General features: G+C 46.4%; 1 protein-coding gene across 2 annotated transcripts in view; it reads right to left on the reverse strand.

Moving 5' to 3' along the window:
- The window catches only part of LOC115161451 (unconventional myosin-X), a 282,041-nt gene that overhangs the window by 102,310 nt on the left and 155,980 nt on the right, over positions 1-23,751 (reverse strand). For both annotated transcript variants that reach the window (XM_029712440.1, XM_029712439.1), the window contains exons 11-12: positions 14,559-14,705; positions 13,542-13,642 (exon numbers count right to left, since the gene is read on the reverse strand). In XM_029712440.1, the coding sequence (XP_029568300.1) occupies positions 13,542-13,642; positions 14,559-14,705 (248 nt within the window). The remainder of the gene's footprint in view (positions 1-13,541; positions 13,643-14,558; positions 14,706-23,751) is intronic.

A 23,751-nucleotide genomic window follows, 5' to 3' on the forward strand; every position in this document is an offset into this window, starting at 1 on the left:
CGTCTGGTACCAACCTGTTATACCGTCTGGTAACCAACCTAACCTGTTATACCGTCTGGTAACCACCTGTTATACCGTCTGGTAACCAACCTGTTATACCGTCTGGTAACCAACCTGGTAACCAACCTGTTATACCGTCTGGTAACCAACCTGTTATACCGTCTGGTAACCAACCTGGTAACCAACCTGTTATACCGTCTGTCAACCAACCTGTTATACCGTCTGGTAACCAACCTGTTATACCGTCTGGTAACCAAACTGTTATACCGTCTGGTAACCAAACTGTTATACCGTCTGATAACCAACCTGTTATACCGTCTGGTAACCAACCTGTTATACCGTCTGGTAACCAACTGGTAACCAGCCTGGTAACCAACCTGTTATACCGTCTGGTAACCAACCTGTTATACCGTCTGGTAACCAACCTGGTAACCAACCTGTTATACCGTCTGGTAACCAACCTGTTATACCGTCTGGTAACCAACCTGTTATACCGTCTGGTAACCAACCTGTTATACCGTCTGGTAACCAACCTGTTATACCATCTGATAACCAACCTGTTATACCATCTGATAACCAACCTGTTATACCGTCTGGTAACCAACCTGTTATACCATCTGGTAACCAACCTGTTATACCATCTGGTAACCAACCTGTTATACCATCTGGTAACCAACCTGTTATACCGTCTGGTAACCAACCTGGTAACCAACCTGTTATACCGTCTGGTAACCAACCTGTTATACCGTCTGGTAACCAACCTGTTATACCGTCTGGTAACCAACCTGTTATACCGTCTGGTAACCAAACTGTTATACCGTCTGGTAACCAACCTGTTATACCGTCTGATAACCAACCTGTTATACCGTCTGGTAACCAACCTGGTAACCAACCTGTTATATCGTCTGGTAACCAACCTGGTAACCAACCTGTTATACCATCTGGTAACCAACCTGGTAACCAACCTGTTATACCGTCTGGTAACCAACCTGTTATACCGTCTGATAACCAACCTGTTATACCGTCTGGTAACCAACCTGGTAACCAACCTGTTATACCGTCTGGTAACCAACCTGTTATACCGTCTGGTAACCAACCTGGTAACCAACCTGTTATACCGTCTGGTAACCAACCTGTTATACCGTCTGGTAACCAACCTGTTTACCATCTGATAACCAACCTGTTATACCGTCTGGTAACCAACCTGTTATACCATACTGGTAACCAACCTGTTATACCGTCTGGTAACCAACCTGGTAACCAACCTGTTATACCGTCTGGTAACCAACCTGGTAACCAACCTGTTATACCGTCTGGTAATCAACCTGTTATACCGTCTGGTAACCAAACTGTTATACCGTCTGGTAACCAAACTGTTATACCGTCTGATAACCAACCTGTTATACCGTCTGGTAACCAACTGGTAACCAACCTGGTAACCAACCTGTTATACCGTCTGGTAACCAACCTGTTATACCGTCTGGTAACCAACCTGGTAACCAACCTGTTATACCGTCTGGTAACCAACCTGTTATACCGTCTGGTAACCAACCTGTTATACCGTCTGGTAACCAACCTGTTATACCATCTGATAACCAACCTGTTATACCGTCTGGTAACCAACCTGTTATACCATCTGGTAACCAACCTGTTATACCGTCTGGTAACCAACCTGTTATACCATCTGGTAACCAACCTGTTATACCGTCTGGTAACCTACCTGGTAACCAACCTGTTATACCGTCTGGTAACCAACCTGTTATACCGTCTGGTAACCAACCTGTTATACCGTCTGGTAACCAACCTGTTATACCGTCTGGTAACCAAACTGTTATACCGTCTGGTAACCAACCTGTTATACCGTCTGATAACCAACATGTTATACCGTCTGGTAACCAACCTGGTAACCAACCTGTTATACCGTCTGGTAACCAACCTGGTAACCAACCTGTTATACCGTCTGGTAACCAACCTGTTATACCGTCTGGTAACCAACCTGTTATACCGTCTGGTAACCAACCTGTTATACCGTCTGGTAACCAACCTGTTATACCGTCTGGTAACCAACCTGTTATACCGTCTGGTAACCAACCTGTTATACCGTCTGCTAACCAACCTGTTATACCGTCTGCTAACCAACCTGTTATACCGTCTGCTAACCAACCTGTTATACCGTCTGGTAACCAACCTGTTATACCGTCTGGTAACCAACCTGTTATACCGTCTGGTAAACAACCTGTTAAACCGTCTGATAACCAACCTGTTATACCGTCTGATAACCAACCTGTTATACCGTCTGGTAACCAACCTGTTATACCGTCTGGTAACCAACCTGTTATACCGTCTGGTAACCAACCTGTTATACCGTCTGGTAACCAACCTGTTATACCGTCTGGTAACCAACCTGTTATACCGTCTGATAACCAACCTGTTATACCGTCTGGTAACCAACCTGTTATACCATCTGGTAACCAACCTGTTAAACCGTCTAGTTACCAAACTGTTATACCGTCTAGTTACCAAACTGTTATACAGTCTGATAAACAACCTGGTAACTAACTTGTTATACCGTCTGGTAACCAACCTGTTATACCGTCTGGTAACCAACCTGTTATACCGTCTGATAACCAACCTGTTATACCATCTGGTAACCAACCTGTTATACCGTCTGGTAACCAACCTGTTATACCATCTGGTAACCAACCTGTTATACCGTCTGGTAACCAACCTGTTATACCGTCTGATAACCAACCTGGTAACTAACCTGTTATAACCGTCTGGTAACCAACCTGTTATACCGTCTGGTAACCAACCTGTTATACCGTCTGGTAACCAACCTGGTATACCGTCTGGTAAGCAACCTGTTATATACCGTCTGGTAACCAACCTGGTAGCAACCTGTTATACCGTCTGGTAACCAACCTGGTAAGCAACCTGTTATACCGTCTGGTAACCAACCTGGTAAGCAACCTGTTATACCGTCTGGTAACCAACCTGGTAAGCAACCTGTTATAAAGTACCGTCTGGTAACCAACCTGTTATACCGTCTGGTAACCAACCTGTTATACCGTCTGGTAACCAACCTGTTATACCGTCTGGTAACCAACCTGTTTATACCGTCTGGTAACCAACCTGTTTATACCGTCTGGTAACCACCTGTTTATACCGTCTGGTAACCAACCTGTTATACCGTCTGGTAACCAACCTGTTATACCGTCTGGTAACCAACCTGTTATACCGTCTGGTAACCAACCTGTTATACCGTCTGGTAACCAACCTGTTATACCGTCTGGTAACCAACCTGTTATACCGTCTGGTAACCAACCTGTTATACCGTCTGGTAACCAACCTGGTAACCAACCTGTTATACCGTCTGGTAACCAACCTGTTATACCGTCTGGTAACCAACCTGTTATACCGTCTGGTAACCAACCTGTTATACCATCTGGTAACCAACCTGTTAAACCGTCTAGTTACCAAACTGTTATACCGTCTAGTTACCAAACTGTTATACAGTCTGATAAACAACCTGGTAACTAACTTGTTATACCGTCTGGTAACCAACCTGTTATACCGTCTGGTAACCAACCTGTTATACCGTCTGATAACCAACCTGTTATACCATCTGGTAATCAACCTGTTATACCGTCTGGTAACCAACCTGTTATACCGTCTGGTAACCAACCTGTTATACCGTCTGATAACCAACCTGGTAACTAACTTGTTATACCGTCTGGTAACCAACCTGTTATACCGTCTGGTAACCAACCTGTTATACCGTCTGGTAACCAACCTGTTATACCGTCTGGTAACCAACCTGTTATACCGTCTGGTAACCAACCTGTTATACCGTCTGATAACCAACCTGGTAACTAACCTGTTATACCGTCTGGTAACCAACCTGTTATACCGTCTGGTAACCAACCTGTTATACCGTCTGGTAACCAACCTGGTATACCGTCTGGTAACCAACCTGTTATACCGTCTGGTAACCAACCTGGTAAGCAACCTGTTATACCGTCTGGTAACCAACCTGGTAAGCAACCTGTTATACCGTCTGGTAACCAACCTGGTAAGCAACCTGTTATACCGTCTGGTAACCAACCTGTTATACCGTCTGGTAACCAACCTGTTATACCGTCTGGTAACCAACCTGTTATACCGTCTGGTAACCAACCTGTTATACCGTCTGGTAACCAACCTGTTATACCGTCTGGTAACCAACCTGTTATACCGTCTGGTAACCAACCTGTTATACCGTCTGGTAACCAACCTGTTATACCGTCTGGTAACCAACCTGTTATACCGTCTGGTAACCAACCTGGTAACCAACCTGTTATACCGTCTGGTAACCAACCTGTTATACCGTCTGGTAACCAACCTGTTATACCGTCTGGTAACCAACCTGTTATACCGTCTGGTAACCAACCTGTTATACCGTCTGGTAACCAACCTGTTATACCGTCTGGTAACCAACCTGTTATACCGTCTGTAACCAACCTGTTATACCGTCTGGTAACCAACCTGTTATACCGTCTGGTAACCAACCTGTTATACCGTCTGGTAACCAACCTGGTAACCAACCTGGTAACCAACCTGGTATACCATCTGGTAACCAACCTGGTAACCAACCTGGTAACCAACCTGTTATACCGTCTGATAACCAACCTGTTATACCATCTGGTAACCAACCTGTTATACCGTCTGGTAACCAACCTGTTATACCGTCTGGTAACCAACCTGTTATACCGTCTGGTAACCAACCTGTTATACCGTCTGATAACCAACCTGTTATACCATCTGGTAACCAACATGGTAACCAACCTGGTATACCGTCTGGTAACCAACCTGTTATACCGTCTGGTAACCAACCTGTTATACCGTCTGGTAACCAACCTGGTAACCAACCTGGTAACCAACCTGGTATACCATCTGGTAACCAACCTGGTAACCAACCTGTTATACCATCTGGTAACCAACCTGGTAACCAACCTGTTATACCGTCTGATAACCAACCTGTTATACCATCTGGTAACCAACCTGTTATACCGTCTGGTAACCAACCTGTTATACCGTCTGATAACCAACCTGTTATACCGTCTGGTAACCAACCTGGTAACCAACCTGGTAACCAACCTGGTATACCATCTGGTAACCAACCTGGTAACCAACCTGTTATACCATCTGGTAACCAACCTGGTAACCAACCTGTTATACCGTCTGATAACCAACCTGTTATACCATCTGGTAACCAACCTGTTATACCGTCTGGTAACCAACCTGTTATACCGTCTGGTAACCAACCTGTTATACCGTCTGATAACCAACCTGTTATACCATCTGGTAACCAACATGGTAACCAACCTGGTATACCGTCTGGTAACCAACCTGTTATACCGTCTGGTAACCAACCTGTTATACCGTCTGGTAACCAACCTGTTATACCGTCTGTAACCAACCTGTTATACCGTCTGGTAACCAACCTGTTATACCGTCTGGTAACCAACCTGTTATACCGTCTGGTAACCAACCTGGTAACCAACCTGGTAACCAACCTGGTATACCATCTGGTAACCAACCTGGTAACCAACCTGTTATACCATCTGGTAACCAACCTGGTAACCAACCTGTTATACCGTCTGGTAACCAACCTGTTATACCGTCTGGTAACCAACCTGTTATACCGTCTGGTAACCAACCTGTTATACCGTCTGATAACCAACCTGTTATACCATCTGGTAACCAACCTGGTAACCAACCTGGTAACCAACCTGTTATACCATCTGGTAACCAACCTGTTATACCATCTGATAACCAACCTGTTATACCATCTGGTAACCAACCTGTTATACCGTCTGGTAACCAACCTGTTATACCGTCTGGTAACCAACCTGTTATACCGTCTGGTAACCAACCTGTTATACCGTCTGGTAACCAACCTGTTATACCGTCTGGTAACCAACCTGTTATACCGTCTGGTAACCAACCTGTTATACCATCTGGTAACCAACCTGTTATACCATCTGGTAACCAACCTGTTAGACCGTCTGGTAACCAACCTGTTAGACCGTCTGGTAACCAACCTGTTAGACCGTCTGGTAACCAACCTGTTAGACCGTCTGGTAACCAACCTGTTATACCGTCTGGTAACCAACCTGTTATACCGTCTGGTAACCAACCTGTTATACCGTCTGGTAACCAACCTGTTATACCGTCTGGTAACCAACCTGGTAACCAACCTGTTATACCGCCTGGTAACCAACCTGTTATACCGTCTGGTAACCAACCTGTTATACCGTCTGGTAACCAACCTGTTATACCGTCTGGTAACCAACCTGTTATACCGTCTGGTAACCAACTGGTAACCAGCCTGGTAACCAACCTGTTATACCGTCTGGTAACCAACCTGTTATACCGTCTGGTAACCAACCTGGTAACCAACCTGTTATACCGTCTGGTAACCAACCTGTTATACCGTCTGGTAACCAACCTGTTATACCGTCTGGTAACCAACCTGTTATACCGTCTGGTAACCAACCTGTTATACCGTCTGGTAACCAACCTGTTATACCATCTGATAACCAACCTGTTATACCATCTGATAACCAACCTGTTATACCGTCTGGTAACCAACCTGTTATACCATCTGGTAACCAACCTGTTATACCATCTGGTAACCAACCTGTTATACCATCTGGTAACCAACCTGTTATACCGTCTGGTAACCAACCTGGTAACCAACCTGTTATACCGTCTGGTAACCAACCTGTTATACCGTCTGGTAACCAACCTGTTATACCGTCTGGTAACCAACCTGTTATACCGTCTGGTAACCAAACTGTTATACCGTCTGGTAACCAACCTGTTATACCGTCTGATAACCAACCTGTTATACCGTCTGGTAACCAACCTGGTAACCAACCTGTTATATCGTCTGGTAACCAACCTGGTAACCAACCTGTTATACCATCTGGTAACCAACCTGGTAACCAACCTGTTATACCGTCTGGTAACCAACCTGTTATACCGTCTGATAACCAACCTGTTATACCGTCTGGTAACCAACCTGGTAACCAACCTGTTATACCGTCTGGTAACCAACCTGTTATACCGTCTGGTAACCAACCTGGTAACCAACCTGTTATACCGTCTGGTAACCAACCTGTTATACCGTCTGGTAACCAACCTGTTTACCATCTGATAACCAACCTGTTATACCGTCTGGTAACCAACCTGTTATACCATACTGGTAACCACCTGTTATACCGTCTGGTAACCAACCTGGTAACCAACCTGTTATACCGTCTGGTAACCAACCTGGTAACCAACCTGTTATACCGTCTGTCAACCAACCTGTTATACCGTCTGGTAATCAACCTGTTATACCGTCTGGTAACCAAACTGTTATACCGTCTGGTAACCAAACTGTTATACCGTCTGATAACCAACCTGTTATACCGTCTGGTAACCAACTGGTAACCAACCTGGTAACCAACCTGTTATACCGTCTGGTAACCAACCTGTTATACCGTCTGGTAACCAATCTGGTAACCAACCTGTTATACCGTCTGGTAACCAACCTGTTATACCGTCTGGTAACCAACCTGTTATACCATCTGATAACCAACCTGTTATACCGTCTGGTAACCAACCTGTTATACCATCTGGTAACCAACCTGTTATACCGTCTGGTAACCAACCTGTTATACCATCTGGTAACCAACCTGTTATACCGTCTGGTAACCTACCTGGTAACCAACCTGTTATACCGTCTGGTAACCAACCTGTTATACCGTCTGGTAACCAACCTGTTATACCGTCTGGTAACCAACCTGTTATACCGTCTGGTAACCAACCTGTTATACCGTCTGGTAACCAAACTGTTATACCGTCTGGTAACCAACCTGTTATACCGTCTGATAACCAACATGTTATACCGTCTGGTAACCAACCTGGTAACCAACCTGTTATACCGTCTGGTAACCAACCTGGTAACCAACCTGTTATACCGTCTGGTAACAACCTGTTATACCGTCTGGTAACCAACCTGTTATACCGTCTGGTAACCAACCTGTTATACCGTCTGGTAACCAACCTGTTATACCGTCTGCTAACCAACCTGTTATACCGTCTGGTAACCAACCTGTTATACCGTCTGGTAACCAACCTGTTATACCGTCTGGTAACCAACCTGTTATACCGTCTGCTAACCAACCTGTATACCGTCTACTAACCAACCTGTTATACCGCTGGCTAACCAACCTGTTATACCGTCTGGTAACCAACCTGTTATACACGTCTGGTAACCAACCTGTTATCCGTCCTGGTAACCAACCTGTTAAACCGTCTGATAACCAACCTGTTATACCGTCTGGTAACCAACCTGTTATACCGTCTGGTAACCAACCTGTTATACCGTCTGATAACCAACCTGTTATACCGTCTGGTAACCAACCTGTTATACCGTCTGGTAACCAACCTGTTATACCGTCTGGTAACCAACCTGTTATACCATCTGGTAACCAACCTGTTAAACCGTCTAGTTACCAAACTGTTATACCGTCTAGTTACCAAACTGTTATACAGTCTGATAAACAACCTGGTAACTAACTTGTTATACCGTCTGGTAACCAACCTGTTATACCGTCTGGTAACCAACCTGTTATACCGTCTGATAACCAACCTGTTATACCATCTGGTAATCAACCTGTTATACCGTCTGGTAACCAACCTGTTATACCGTCTGGTAACCAACCTGTTATACCGTCTGATAACCAACCTGGTAACCAACTTGTTATACCGTCTGGTAACCAACCTGTTATACCGTCTGGTAACCAACCTGTTATACCGTCTGGTAACCAACCTGTTATACCGTCTGGTAACCAACCTGTTATACCGTCTGGCAACCAACCTGTTATACCGTCTGATAACCAACCTGGTAACTAACCTGTTATACCGTCTGGTAACCAACCTGTTATACCGTCTGGTAACCAACCTGTTATACCGTCTGGTAACCAACCTGGTATACCGTCTGGTAACCAACCTGTTATACCGTCTGGTAACCAACCTGGTAAGCAACCTGTTATACCGTCTGGTAACCAACCTGTTATACCGTCTGGTAACCAACCTGGTAAGCAACCTGTTATACCGTCTGGTAACCAACCTGTTATACCGTCTGGTAACCAACCTGTTATACCGTCTGGTAACCAACCTGTTATACCGTCTGGTAACCAACCTGTTATACCGTCTGGTAACCAACCTGTTTATACCGTCTGGTAACAAACCTGTTATACCGTCTGGTAACCAACCTGTTATACCGTCTGGTAACCAACCTGTTTATACCGTCTGGTAACCAACCTGTTATCCCGTCTGGTAACCAACCTGTTATACCGTCTGGTAACCAACCTGTTATACCGTCTGGTAACCAACCTGGTAACCAACCTGTTATACCGTCTGGTAACCAACCTGATTATACCGTCTGGTAACAACCTGTTATACCGTCTGGTAACCAACCTGTTATACCGTCTGGTAACCAACCTGTTATACCGTCTGGTAACCAACCTGTTATACCGTCTGTAACCAACCTGTTATACCGTCTGGTAACCAACCTGTTATACCGTCTGGTAACCAACCTGTTATACCGTCTGGTAACCAACCTGGTAACCAACCTGGTAACCAACCTGGTATACCATCTGGTAACCAACCTGGTAACCAACCTGTTATACCATCTGGTAACCAACCTGGTAACCAACCTGTTATACCGTCTGGTAACCAACCTGTTATACCGTCTGGTAACCAACCTGTTATACCGTCTGGTAACCAACCTGTTATACCATCTGGTAACCAACCTGTTAAACCGTCTAGTTACCAAACTGTTATACCGTCTAGTTACCAAACTGTTATACAGTCTGATAAACAACCTGGTAACTAACTTGTTATACCGTCTGGTAACCAACCTGTTATACCGTCTGGTAACCAACCTGTTATACCGTCTGATAACCAACCTGTTATACCATCTGGTAATCAACCTGTTATACCGTCTGGTAACCAACCTGTTATACCGTCTGGTAACCAACCTGTTTATACCGTCTGATAACCAACCTGGTAACTAACTTGTTATACCGTCTGTAACCACCTGTTATACCGTCTGGTAACCAACCTGTTATACCGTCTGGTAACCAACCTGTTATACCGTCTGGTAACCAACCTGTTATACCGTCTGGTAACCAACCTGTTATACCGTCTGATAACCAGTCTGGTAACCAACCTGTTATACCGTCTGGTAACCAACCTGTTATACCGTCTGGTAACCAACCTGTTATACCGTCTGGTAACCAACCTGGTATACCGTCTGGTAACCAACCTGTTATACCGTCTGGTAACCAACCTGGTAAGCAACCTGTTATACCGTCTGGTAACCAACCTGGTAAGCAACCTGTTATACCGTCTGGTAACCAACCTGGTAAGCAACCTGTTATACCGTCTGGTAACCAACCTGTTATACCGTCTGGTAACCAACCTGTTATACCGTCTGGTAACCAACCTGTTATACCGTCTGGTAACCAACCTGTTATACCGTCTGGTAACCAACCTGTTATACCGTCTGGTAACCAACCTGTTATACCGTTGGTACCTTACCAACCTGTATACCGTCTGGTAACCAACCTGTTATACCGTCTGGTAACCAACCTGGTAACCAACCTGTTATACCGTCTGGTAACCAACCTGTTATACCGTCTGGTAACCAACCTGTTATACCGTCTGATAACCAACCTGTTATACCATCTGGTAACCAACCTGTTATACCATCTGGTAACCAACCTGGTAACCAACCTGGTAACCAACCTGGTAACCAACCTGGTAACCAACCTGTTATACCATCTGGTAACCAACCTGGTAACCAACCTGTTATACCGTCTGATAACCAACCTGTTATACCGTCTGGTAACCAACCTGTTATACCGTCTGGTAACCAACCTGTTTATACCGTCTGGTAACCAACCTGTTATACCGTCTGGTAACCAACCTTGTTATACCGTCTGGTAACCAACCTTGTAACTAACCTGTTATACCGTCTGATAACCAACCTGTTATACCGTCTGATAACCAACCTGTTATACCGTCTGGTAACCAACCTGTATACCGTCTGGTAACCAACCTGTTATATACCGTCTGGTACCCAACCTGTTATACCGTCTGGTAACCAACTGTTATACCGTCTGGTAACCAACCTGTTATACCGTCTGGTAACCAAACCTGTTATACGTCTGGTAACCAACCTGTTATACCGTCTGGTAACCAACCTGTTTATACCGTCTGATAACCAACCTGTTATACCGTCTGGTAACCAACCTGTTATACCGTCTGGTAACCAACCTGTTATACGTCTGGTAACCAACCTGTTATACCGTCTGGTAACCAACCTGTTTATACCGTCTGGTAACCAACCATGTTATACCGTCTGGTAACCAACCTGTTATACGTCTGGTAACCAACCTGTTATACCGTCTGGTAACCAACCTGTTATACCGTCTGGTAACCAACCTGTTATACCAATCTGGTAACCAACCTGTTATACCATCTGGTAAGCCAACCTGTTATAACCGTCTGATAACATACCGTTGGTAAAAACCTGTTAGACCCGTCTGGCTTAACCAACCTGTTAGACCGTCTGGTAACCCAACCTGTTATAGACCGTTGTGGTAACCAACTGTTATACCGTCTGGTAACCAACCTGTTATACCGTCTGGTAACCAATGTTTACCGTCTGGTAACAACCTGTTATACCGTCTGGTAACCAACCTGTTATACCGTCCTGGTAACCACCTGTTATACCATCTGGTAACCAACATGGTAACCACATGGTAACCAACCTGTTTATACCATCTGTAACCAACCTGGTAACCAACCTGTTATACCATCTGGTAACCAACCTGTTATAACCATCTGATAACCAACCTGTTATACCATCTGGTAACCAACCTGTTATACCGTCTGTAACCAACCTGTTATACCGTCTGGTACCAACCTGTTATACCGTCTGGTAACCAACCTGTTATACCGTCTGGTAACCAACCTGTTTATAGCCGTCTGGTAACCAACCTGTTATACCGTTCATAACCAACCTGTTATACCGTCTGGTAACCAACCTGTTATACCATCTGGTAACCACCTGTTAGACCGTCTGTACCAACCTGTTAGACCGTCTGGTAACCAACCTGTTAGACGCGTCTGGTACCAACCTGTTAGACCGTCTGGTACCAACCTGTTATACCGTCTGGTAACCAACCTGTTATACACGTCTGGTAACCAACCTGGTAACCAACTGTTAGACCGTCTGGTAACCAACCTGTTTACCGTCGGTAACCACCTGTTATAAACCGTCTGGTAACCAACCTGGTAACCAACCTGTTATACCGCCTGGTAACCAACCTGTTATACCGTCTGGTACCAACCTGTTATACCGTCTGGTAACCAACCTGTTATACCGTCTGGTAACCAACCTGTTATACCGTCTGGTAACCAACCTGTTATACCGTCTGGTAACCAACCTGTTATACCGTCTGGTAACCAACCTGTTATACCGTCTGGTAACCAACCTGTTATAACCGTCTGGTACCACCTGGTAACCAAACCCGTTATATACCGTCTGGTAACCAACCCGTTATATACCGTCTGATAACCAACCCGTTATACCGTCTGGTAACCCAACCTGTTATACCGTCTGGTAACCAACCTTTATACTAACCGTCTGGTAACCACCTGTTTACCGTCTGGTACCAACCTGTTATACCGTCTGGTAACCAACCTTGTAACTAACCTGTTATACCGTCTGGTAACCAACCTGTTATACCGTCTGGTAACCAACCTGTTATACCGTCTGGTAACCAACCTGTTATAACCGTCTGGTAACCAACCTGTTTATACCGTCTGGTAACCAACCTGTTATACCGTCTGGTAACCACCTGTTTACCGCTGGTAACCACCTGTTATACCGTCTGGTAACCAACCTGTTATACCGTCTGGTAACCAACCTGTTATACCGTCTGGTAACCAACCTGTTATAAACCGTCTGGTAACCAACCTGTTATACCGTCTGGTAACCAACCTGTTATACCGTCTGGTAACCAACCCTGTTATACCGTCTGGTAACCAACCTGTTATACCGTCTGGTAACCAACCTGTTATACCGTCTGGTAACCAACCTGTTATACCGTCTGGTAACCAACCTGTTATACCGCCTGGTAACCAACCTGTTATACCGCCTGGTAACCAACCTGTTATACCGCCTGGTAACCAACCTGTTATACCGCCTGGTAACCAACCTGTTATACCATCTGGTAACCAACCTGTTATACCGTCTGGTAACCAACCTGTTATACCGTCTGGTAACCAACCTGTTATACCGTCTGGTAACCAACCTGTTATACCGTCTGGTAACCAACCTGTTATACCATCTGGTAACCAACCTGTTATACCGTCTGGTAATCAACCTGTTATACCATCTGGTAACCAACCTGTTATACCGCCTGGTAACCAACCTGTTATACTCCAGCTGTTCCAGGGAGAAGATGTGTTTGTTGAAGTATTCCTGGAGCTTCTCGTTGGCATAGTTGATGTTGAACTGCTCAAACCTGTTCACCTGCAGGAGGAGCAATATATACTATAACAATATGCTAACTACCAACTACAGACCTGTTCACCTGCAGGAGACAGAAATATATACTATAACAATATGCTAACTACCAACTACAGACCTGTTCACCTGCAGGAGGAAACAGAAATATATACTATAACAATATGCTAACTACCAACTACAGACCTGTTCACCTGCAGGAGGAAACAGAAATATATACTAATAAGATATACTAATAATATATACTAAGAACCATACTATCCTAGCCTGGTCCCAGATCTATAACAGAACCATACTATCCTAGCCTGGTCCCAGATCTATAACAGAACCATACTATCCTAGCCTGGTCCCAGATCTGTAACAGAACCATACTATCCTAGCCTGGTCCCAGATCTATAACAGAACCATACTATCCTAGCCTGGTCCCAGATCTATAACAGAACCATACTATCCTAGCCTGGTCCCAGATCTATAACAGAACCATACTATCCTAGCCTGGTCCCAGATCTATAACAGAATCATACTATCCTAGCCTGGTCCCAGATCTATAACAGAATCATACTATCCTAGCCTGGTCCCAGATCTATAACAGAACCATACTATCCTAGCCTGGTCCCAGATCTATAACAGAACCATACTATCCTAGCCTGGTCCCAGATCTATAACAGAACCATACTTTCCTAGCCTGGTCCCAGATCTATAACAGAACCATACTATCCTAGCCTGGTCCCAGATCTATAACAGAACCATACTATCCTAGCCTGGTCCCAGATCTATAACAGAACCATGCTGGTCCCAGGCCAGTAATATCACTAACAGAACCATACTATCCTAGCCTGGTACCAGGCCAGTAACATCACTCAGGCTAATCCAAGTTCCTTCAAATGCTGCAGGGTCTATTACTTTAAAAACACAAAGCTACCTCAAAGTTCTCGAAGCCGAAAATGTCGAGGATGCCGATGGACTTGAAGTTGTCCTTCCCTCTGACCTTCTGGTTGATCCGTGTGATGATCCAGGAGAAAGACTGGGCGTACAACGCCATGGCGACCGAGTCCCGAGAGTCCACCGCCTGTCAATCAAATGATCAGACAATGAAAGGGTTAATTAATATACAGGCCAAACCAGAAAAGTACAGCTATGTCCCAAACATCGCTCTACTCCCCTTTATAGTGCACTACCTTTGACCAGTGCACTGAATATTAATCCGTCAGTGAATCTCTAGGCCCAGTTAAACTATATCAACAGTGAATCTCTAGACCCCAGTTAAACTACGTCAGTGAATCTCTAGGCCCCAGTTAAACTACGTCAGTGAATCTCTAGGCCCCAGTTAAACTACGTCAACAGTGAATCTCTAGGCCCGAGTTAAACTACGTCAGTGAATCTCTAGGCCCCAGTTAAACTACGTCAGTGAATCTCTAGGCCCCAGTTAAACTACGTCAACAGTGAGTCTTTAGGCCCCAGTTAAACTACGTCAGTGACTCTTTAGGCCCCAGTTAAACTACGTCAACAGTGAGTCTTTAGGCCCCAGTTAAACTACATCAACAGTGAGTCTTTAGGCCCCAGTTAATATGTTAACATTGAATTTTGTATTTATTTATTTCATTTAACCTTTATTTAAGCCCAACACTCTAACCACTAGGCTACCTGCCGCCCCAGCGTTGATTTGTTAGGCGACCTCGGATTCGGTCTTGTAGGCGCAATCATTATTTTGCGCAAGATACAGAGTCACGCAGTTCTTTAAAAGAATCCGATACAGGTGTAAGCATGACTCAGTTCAAATATCCTAAAACCATAAATGAATTCAGAGTCATTTAACAGGACGTCAGAAAGAGAGTAAAGGGTGTCTCTCAAAGCAGAAGGTAACAGCCGACTACAGTGATGTGGGAGTCCTTAGACATGAACATTTACATCATTTAGCAGACGCTCTTATCCAGAGCGACTTACAAATTGGTGCATTCACCTTATGATATCCAGTGGAACAACCACTTTACATTAGTACATCTATATATTTTTTTTGGGGGGGAGGGTAGGGGGGACATGTTGGGGCCATACTTGCAAACATCAGAAAATGTCATGTTCAAGGATAAAACACAAGTTAGAGGATAAGTTTAAGCGTCAGACAATTAAAATCGTCGACATAGTGCCAAATCAAATCAAATTATATTAGTCACATGCGCCGAATACAACAGGTGTAGACCTTATAGGCAGGGGGTACCGGTACAGAGTCAATGTGGAGGCTATATACAGGGGGTGCCGGTACAGAGTCAATGTGGAGGCTATATACAGGGGGTACCGGTACAGAGTCAATGTGGAGGCTATATACAGGGGGTACCGGTACAGAGTCAATAGCGAGGCTATATACAGGGGGTACCGGTACAGAGTCAATGTGGAGGCTATATACAGGGGGTGCCGGTACAGAGTCAATGTGGAGGCTATATACAGGGGGTACCGGAACAGAGTCAATGGGGAGGTTATATACAGGGGGTACCGGTACAGAGTCAATGTGGAGGCTATATACAGGGGGTACCGGTACAGAGTCAATGTGGAGGCTATATACAGGGGGTACCCGGTACAGAGTCAATGTGGAGACTATATACAAGAGGTACCGGTACAGAGTCAATGTGGAGGCTATATACAGGGGGTACCGGTACAGAGTCAATGTGGAGGCTATATACAGGGGGTACCGGTACAGACTCAATGTGGAGGCTATATACAGGGGGTACCGGTAGGGAGTCAATGTGGAGGCTATATACAGGGGGGGTACCGATACAGAGTCAATGTGGAGGCTATAAACAGGGGGTTCCGGTACAGAGTCAATGTGGAGGCTATGTACAGGGGGTGCCGGTACAGAGTCAATGTGGAGGCTATATACAGGGGGTATCGGTACAGAGTCAATGTGGAGGCTATATACAGGGTGTTGCGGTACAGAGTCAATGTGGAGGCTATATACAGGGTATTACGGTACAGAGACAATGTGGACGCTATATACAGGGGGTACCGGTACAGAGTCAATGTGGAGGGATATACAGGGGGGTACCGGTACAGAGTCAATGGGGAGGCTATATACAGGGGGTACCGGTACAGAGTCAATGTGGAGGCTATATACAGGATGTACCGGTACAGAGTCAATGTGGAGGCTATATACAGGGTGTACCGGTACAGAGTCAATGTGGAGGCTATATACAGGGGGTACCGGTACAGAGTCAATTGTGGAGGCTATATACAGGGGGAACCGGTACAGAGTCAATGTGGAGGCTATATACAGGGGGGGGTACTGATACAGAGTCAATGTGGAGGCTATATACAGGGGGAACCGATACAGAGTCAATATGGAGGCTATATACAGGGGGTACCGGTACAGAGTCAATGTGGAGGCTATATACAGGGGGTACCGGTACAGAGTCAATGTGGAGGCTATATACAGGGGGTACCGGTACAGAGTCAATGTGAGGCTATATACAGGTGTTACGGTACAGAGTCAATGTGGAGGCTATATGCAGGGGTGTTACGGTACAGAGTCAATGTGGAGGCTATATACAGGGGTTCCGGTACAGAGTCAATGTGGAGGCTATATACAGGGGGTACCGGTACAGAGTCAATGTGGAGGCTATATACAGGGGGTACCGGTACAGAGTCATGTGGAGGCTATATACAAGGGGGTATCGGTACAGAGTCAATGTGGAGGCTATATACAGGGGTATTACGGTACAGAGTCAATGTGGAGGCTATATACAGGGTAGTACCGGTACAGAGTCATGTGGAGGCTATATACAGGGGGTATCGGTACAGAGTCAATGTGGAGGCTATATACAGGGGGTATGACAGTACAGAGTCAATGTGGAGGCATATATACAGGGGAGTACCGGTACCGAGTCAATGTGGAGGCTATATACAGGGGGTACCGGTACAGAGTCAATGTGGAGGCTATGTACAGGGGGTACCGGTACAGAGTCAATGTGGAGGCTATGTACAGGGGGTACCGGTACAGAGTCAATGTGGAGGCTAAATACAGGGGGTACCGGTACAGAGTCAATGTGGAGACTATACAGGGGGTACCGGTACAGAGTCAATGTGGAGGCTATATACAGGGGTACCGGTACAGTCAATGTGGAGCTATATACAGGGGGTACCGGTACAGAGTCAATGTGAGGCTATACAGGGGGTACCGGTACAGAGTCAATGTGGAGGCTATACAGGGGGGGTACCGATACAGAGTCAATGTGGAGGCTATATACAGGGGGTACCGGTACAGAGTCAATGTGGAGGCTATACAGGGGGTACCGGTACAGAGTCATTGTGGAGGCTATGTACAGGGGGTACCGGTACAGAGTGAATGTGGAGGCTATATACAGGGGGTACCGGTACAGAGTCAATGTGGAGGCTATATACAGGGTGTTACGGTACAGAGTCAATGTGGAGGCTATATGCAGGGTATTACGGTACAGAGTCAATGTGGAGGCTATATACAGGGGGTACCGGTACAGAGGTCAATGTGGAGGCCTATATACAGGGGGTACCGGTACAGAGTCCAATGTGGAGGCTATAATACAGGGGGGTACCGTATAGGAGTCAATGTGGAGGCTATATACAGGGGGTACCGGTACGAGTCAATGTGGAGGCTATATACAGGGGGGTATCGGTACAGAGTCAATGTGGAGGCTATATACAGGGATTACGTACAGAGTCAATGTGGAGGCTATATACAGGGGGTACCGGTACAGAGTCAATGTGGAGGCTATATACAGGGGGTACCGGTACAGAGTCAATGTGGAGACTATATACAGGGGGTACCGGTACAGAGTCAAGTGTGAGGCTATATACAGGGGGTACCGGTACAGAGTCAATGTGGAGGCTATATACAGGGGGGTAAGCCGTACAGAGTCAATGTGGAGGCTATACTACAGGTGGTACCGGTACAGAGTCATTGTGGAGGCTATATGACAGGGGGGTACCGTACAGAGTCAATGTGGAGGCTATATACAGGGGGTACCGGTACAGAGTCAATGTGGAGACTATGTTACAAGGGGGTAAACAGTACAGAGTCAATTAGTGGAGGCTAATATACAGGGGGGACCGGTAAACAGAGTCAATGGGGAGGCTATATACAGGGTGTTTACGGTACGAAGTCACTGTGGAGGCTATATGCAGGGTATTACGGTACAAGAGTCAATGTGGAGGCGATATAACAGGGGTACCGGTACAGAGGCAATGTGGAGGCTATAATAAGGGGGTACCGGTACAGAGTCAATGTGGAGGCTATATACAGGGGGTACCGGTACAGAGTCAATGTGGAGGCTATATACAGGGGTACCGGTACAGAGTCAATGTGGAGGCTATATACAGGGTATTCACGGTACAGAGTCAATGTTGGAGGCTATATCAAGGGGGTACCGGTACAGAGTCAATGTGGAGGCTATATACAGGGGGTACCGGTACAGAGTCAATGTGGAGGCTATATACAGGTTATTATGGTACAGAGTCAATGTGGAGGCTATATACAGGGGGTACCGGTACAGAGTCAATGTGTAGGGATATACAGGGGGGTACCGGTACAGAGTCAATGGGGAGGCTATATACAGGGGGTACCGGTACAGAGTCAATGTGGAGGCTATATACAGGATGTACCGGTACAGAGTCAATGTGGAGGCTATATACAGGGGGTACCGGTACAGAGTCAATGTGGAGCCTATATACAGGGGGTACCGGTACAGAGTCAATGTGGAGGCTATATACAGGGGGAACCGGTACAGAGTCAATGTGGAGGCTATATACAGGGGGGGTACCGATACAGAGTCAATGTGGAGGCTATATACAGGGGGGGTACCGATACAGAGTCAATATGGAGGCTATATACAGGGGGGTACCGATACAGAGTCAATGTGGAGGCTATATACAGGGGGTACCGGTACAGAGTCAATGTGGAGGCTATATACAGGGGGTACCGGTACAGAGTCAATGTGGAGGCTATGTACAGGGGGGTACCGGTACAGAGTCAATGTGGAGGCTATGTACAGGGGGTACCGGTACAGAGTCAATGTGGAGGCTATATAAAGGGGGTATCGGTACAGAGTCAATGTGGAGGCTATATACAGGGTATTACAGTACAGAGTCAATGTGGAGGCTATATACAGGGGTACCGGTACAGAGTCAATGTGGAGGCTATATACAGGGGGTACCGGTACAGAGTCAATGTGGAGGCTATATACAGGGGGGTACCGATACAGAGTCAATGTGGAGGCTATATACAGGGGGTACCGGTACAGAGTCAATGTGGAGGCTATATACAGGGGGTACCGGTACAGAGTCATTGTGGAGGCTATGTACAGGGGGTACCAGTACAGAGTCAATGTGGAGGCTATATACAGGGGGTACCGGTACAGAGTCAATGTGGAGGCTATATACAGGGTGTTACGGTACAGAGTCAATGTGGAGGCTATATGCAGGGTATTACGGTACAGAGTCAATGTGGAGGCTATATACAGGGGTTACCGGTACAGAGTCAATGTGGAGGCTATATACAGGGGGTACCGGTACAGAGTCAATGTGGAGGCTATATACAGGGGGTACCGGTACAGAGTCAATGTGGAGGCTATATACAGGGGGTATCGGTACAGAGTCAATGTGGAGGCTATATACAGGGTATTACGGTACAGAGTCAATGTGGAGGCTATATACAGGGGGTACCGGTACAGAGTCAATGTGGAGGCTATATACAGGGGGTACCGGTACAGAGTCAATGTGGAGACAATATACAGGGGGTACCGGTACAGAGTCAATGTGGAGGCTATATACAGGGGGTACCGGTACAGAGTCAATGTGGAGGCTATATACAGGGGGTACCGGTACAGAGTCAATGTGGAGGCTATATAAAGGGGGTACCGGTACAGAGTCATTGTGGAGGCTATATACAGGGGGTACCGGTACAGAGTCAATGTGGAGGCTATATACAGGGGGTACCGGTACAGAGTCATTGTGGAGGCTATGTACAGGGGGTGCCGGTACAGAGTCAATGTGGAGGCTATATACAGGGGGTACCGGTACAGAGTCAATGTGGAGGCTATATACAGGGTGTTACGGTACAGAGTCAATGTGGAGGCTATATACAGGGTATTACGGTACAGAGTCAATGTGGAGGCTATATACAGGGGGTACCGGTACAGAGTCAATGTGGAGGCTATATACAGGGGGTACTGGTACAGAGTCATTGTGGAGGCTATGTACAGGGGGTACCGGTACAGAGTCAATGTGGAGGCTATATACAGGGGGTACCGGTACAGAGTCAATGTGGAGGCTATATACAGGGTGTTACGGTACAGAGTCAATGTGGAGGCTATATGCAGGGTATTACGGTACAGAGTCAATGTGGAGGCTATATACAGGGGGTACCGGTACAGAGTCAATGTGGAGGCTATATACAGGGGGTACCGGTACAGAGTCATTGTGGAGGCTATGTACAGGGGGTGCCGGTACAGAGTCAATGTGGAGGCTATATACAGGGGGTACCGGTACAGAGTCAATGTGGAGGCTATATACAGAGTGTTACGGTACAGAGTCATGTTGGAGGCTATATACAGGTATTACAGTACAGAGGTCATGTGGAGGCTTATACAGGGGGTACCGGTACAGAGTCAATGTGGAGCTATATACAGGGGGTACCGGTACAGAGTCATTGTGGAGGCTATGTACCAGGGGGTACCGGTACAGAGTCAATGTGGAGGCTATATACAGGGGGTACCGGTACAGAGTCAATGTGGAGGCTATATACAGGGTGTTACGGTACAGAGTCAAGGTGGAGGCTATATGCAGGGTATTACGGTACAGAGTCAATGTGGAGGCTATATACAGGGGGTACCGGTACAGAGTCAATGTGGAGGCTATGTACAGGGGGTACCAGTACAGAGTCAATGTGGAGGCTATATACAGGGGGTACCGGTACAGAGTCAATGTGGAGGCTATATACAGGGTGTTACGGTACAGAGTCAATGTGGAGGCTATAATGCAGGGGTATTACGGTACAGAGTCAATGTGGAGGCTATATACAGGGGTTACCGGACAGTCAATGTGGAGGCTATATACAGGGGGTACCGTACAGAGTCAATGTGGAGGCTATATACAGGGGGTACCGGTACAGAGTCAATGTGGAGGCTATATACAGGGGGTATCGGTACAGAGTCAATGTGGAGGCTATATACAGGGTATTACGGTACAGAGTCAATGTGGAGGCTATATACAGGGGGTACCGGTACAGAGTCAATGTGGAGGCTATATACAGGGGGTACCGGTACAGAGTCAATGTGGAGACAATATACAGGGGGTACCGGTACAGAGTCAATGTGGAGGCTATATACAGGGGGTACCGGTACAGAGTCAATGTGGAGGCTATATACAGGGGGTACCGGTACAGAGTCAATGTGGAGGCTATATAAAGGGGGTACCGGTACAGAGTCATTGTGGAGGCTATATACAGGGGGTACCGGTACAGAGTCAATGTGGAGGCTATATACAGGGGGTACCGGTACAGAGTCATTGTGGAGGCTATGTACAGGGGGTGCCGGTACAGAGTCAATGTGGAGGCAATATACAGGGGGTACCGGTACAGAGTCAATGTGGAGGCTATATACAGAGTGTTACGGTACAGAGTCAATGTGGAGGCTATATACAGGGTATTACAGTACAGAGTCAATGTGGAGGCTATATACAGGGGGTACCGGTACAGAGTCAATGTGGAGGCTATATACAGGGGGTACCGGTACAGAGTCATTGTGGAGGCTATGTACAGGGGGGTACCGGTACAGAGTCAATGTGGAGGCTATATACAGGGGGTACCGGTACAGAGTCAATGTGGAGGCTATATACAGGGTGTTACGGTACAGAGTCAAGGTGGAGGCTATATGCAGGGTATTACGGTACAGAGTCAATGTGGAGGCTATATACAGGGGTACCGGTACAGAGTCAATGTGGAGGCTATATACAGGGGGTACCGGTACAGAGTCAATGTGGAGGCTATATACAGGGGGTATCGGTACAGAGTCAATGTGGAGGCCATATACAGGGTATTACGGTACAGAGTCAATGTGGAGGCTATATACAGGGGGTACCGGTACAGAGTCAATGTGGAGGCTATATACAGGGGGTACCGGTACAGAGTCAATGTGGAGACTATATACAGGGGGTACCGGTACAGAGTCAATGTGGAGGCTATATACAGGGGGTACCGGTACAGAGTCAATGTGGAGGCTATATACAGGGGGTACCCGGTACAGAGTCAATGTGGAGGCTATATACAGGGGGTACCGGTACAGAGTCATTGTGGAGGCTATATACAGGGGGTACCGGTACAGAGTCAATGTGGAGGCTATATACAAGGGGGTACCGGTACAGAGTCATTGTGGAGGCTATGTACAGGGGGTGCCGGTACAGAGTCAATGTGGAGGCTATATACAGGGGGTACCAGTACAGAGTCAATGTGGAGGCTATATACAGGGTGTTACAGTACAGAGTCAATGTGGAGGCTATATACAGGGTATTACGGTACAGAGTCAATGTGGAGGCTATATACAGGGGTACCGGTACAGAGTCAATGTGGAGGCTATATACAGGGGGTACCGGTACAGAGTCAATGTGGAGGCTATATACAGGGGGTACCGGTACAGAGTCAATGTGGAGGCTATGTACAGGGGGTGCCGGTACAGAGTCAATGTGGAGGCTATATACAGGGGGTATTGGTACAGAGTCAATGTGGAGGCTATATACAGGGTGTTACGGTACAGAGTCAATGTGGAGGCTATATACAGGGTATTACGGTACAGAGTCAATGTGGAGGCAATATACAGGGGGTACCGGTACAGAGTCAATGTGAAGGCTATATACAGGGGGTACCGGTACAGAGTCAATGTGGAGGCTATGTACAGGGGGTGCCGGTACAGAGTCAATGTGGAGGCTATATACAGGGGGTACCGGTACAGAGTCAATGTGGAGGCTATATACAGGGGGTACCGGTACAGAGTCAATGTGGAGGCTATATACAGGGAGTACCGGTAAAGAGTCAATGTGGAGGCTATATACAGGGTGTTACGGTACAGAGTCAATGTGGAGGCTATATACAGGGGGTACCG

Source organism: Salmo trutta, chromosome 24 (assembly GCF_901001165.1).
Source record: "Salmo trutta chromosome 24, fSalTru1.1, whole genome shotgun sequence".
Taxonomy (NCBI): Eukaryota; Metazoa; Chordata; class Actinopteri; order Salmoniformes; family Salmonidae; genus Salmo; species Salmo trutta.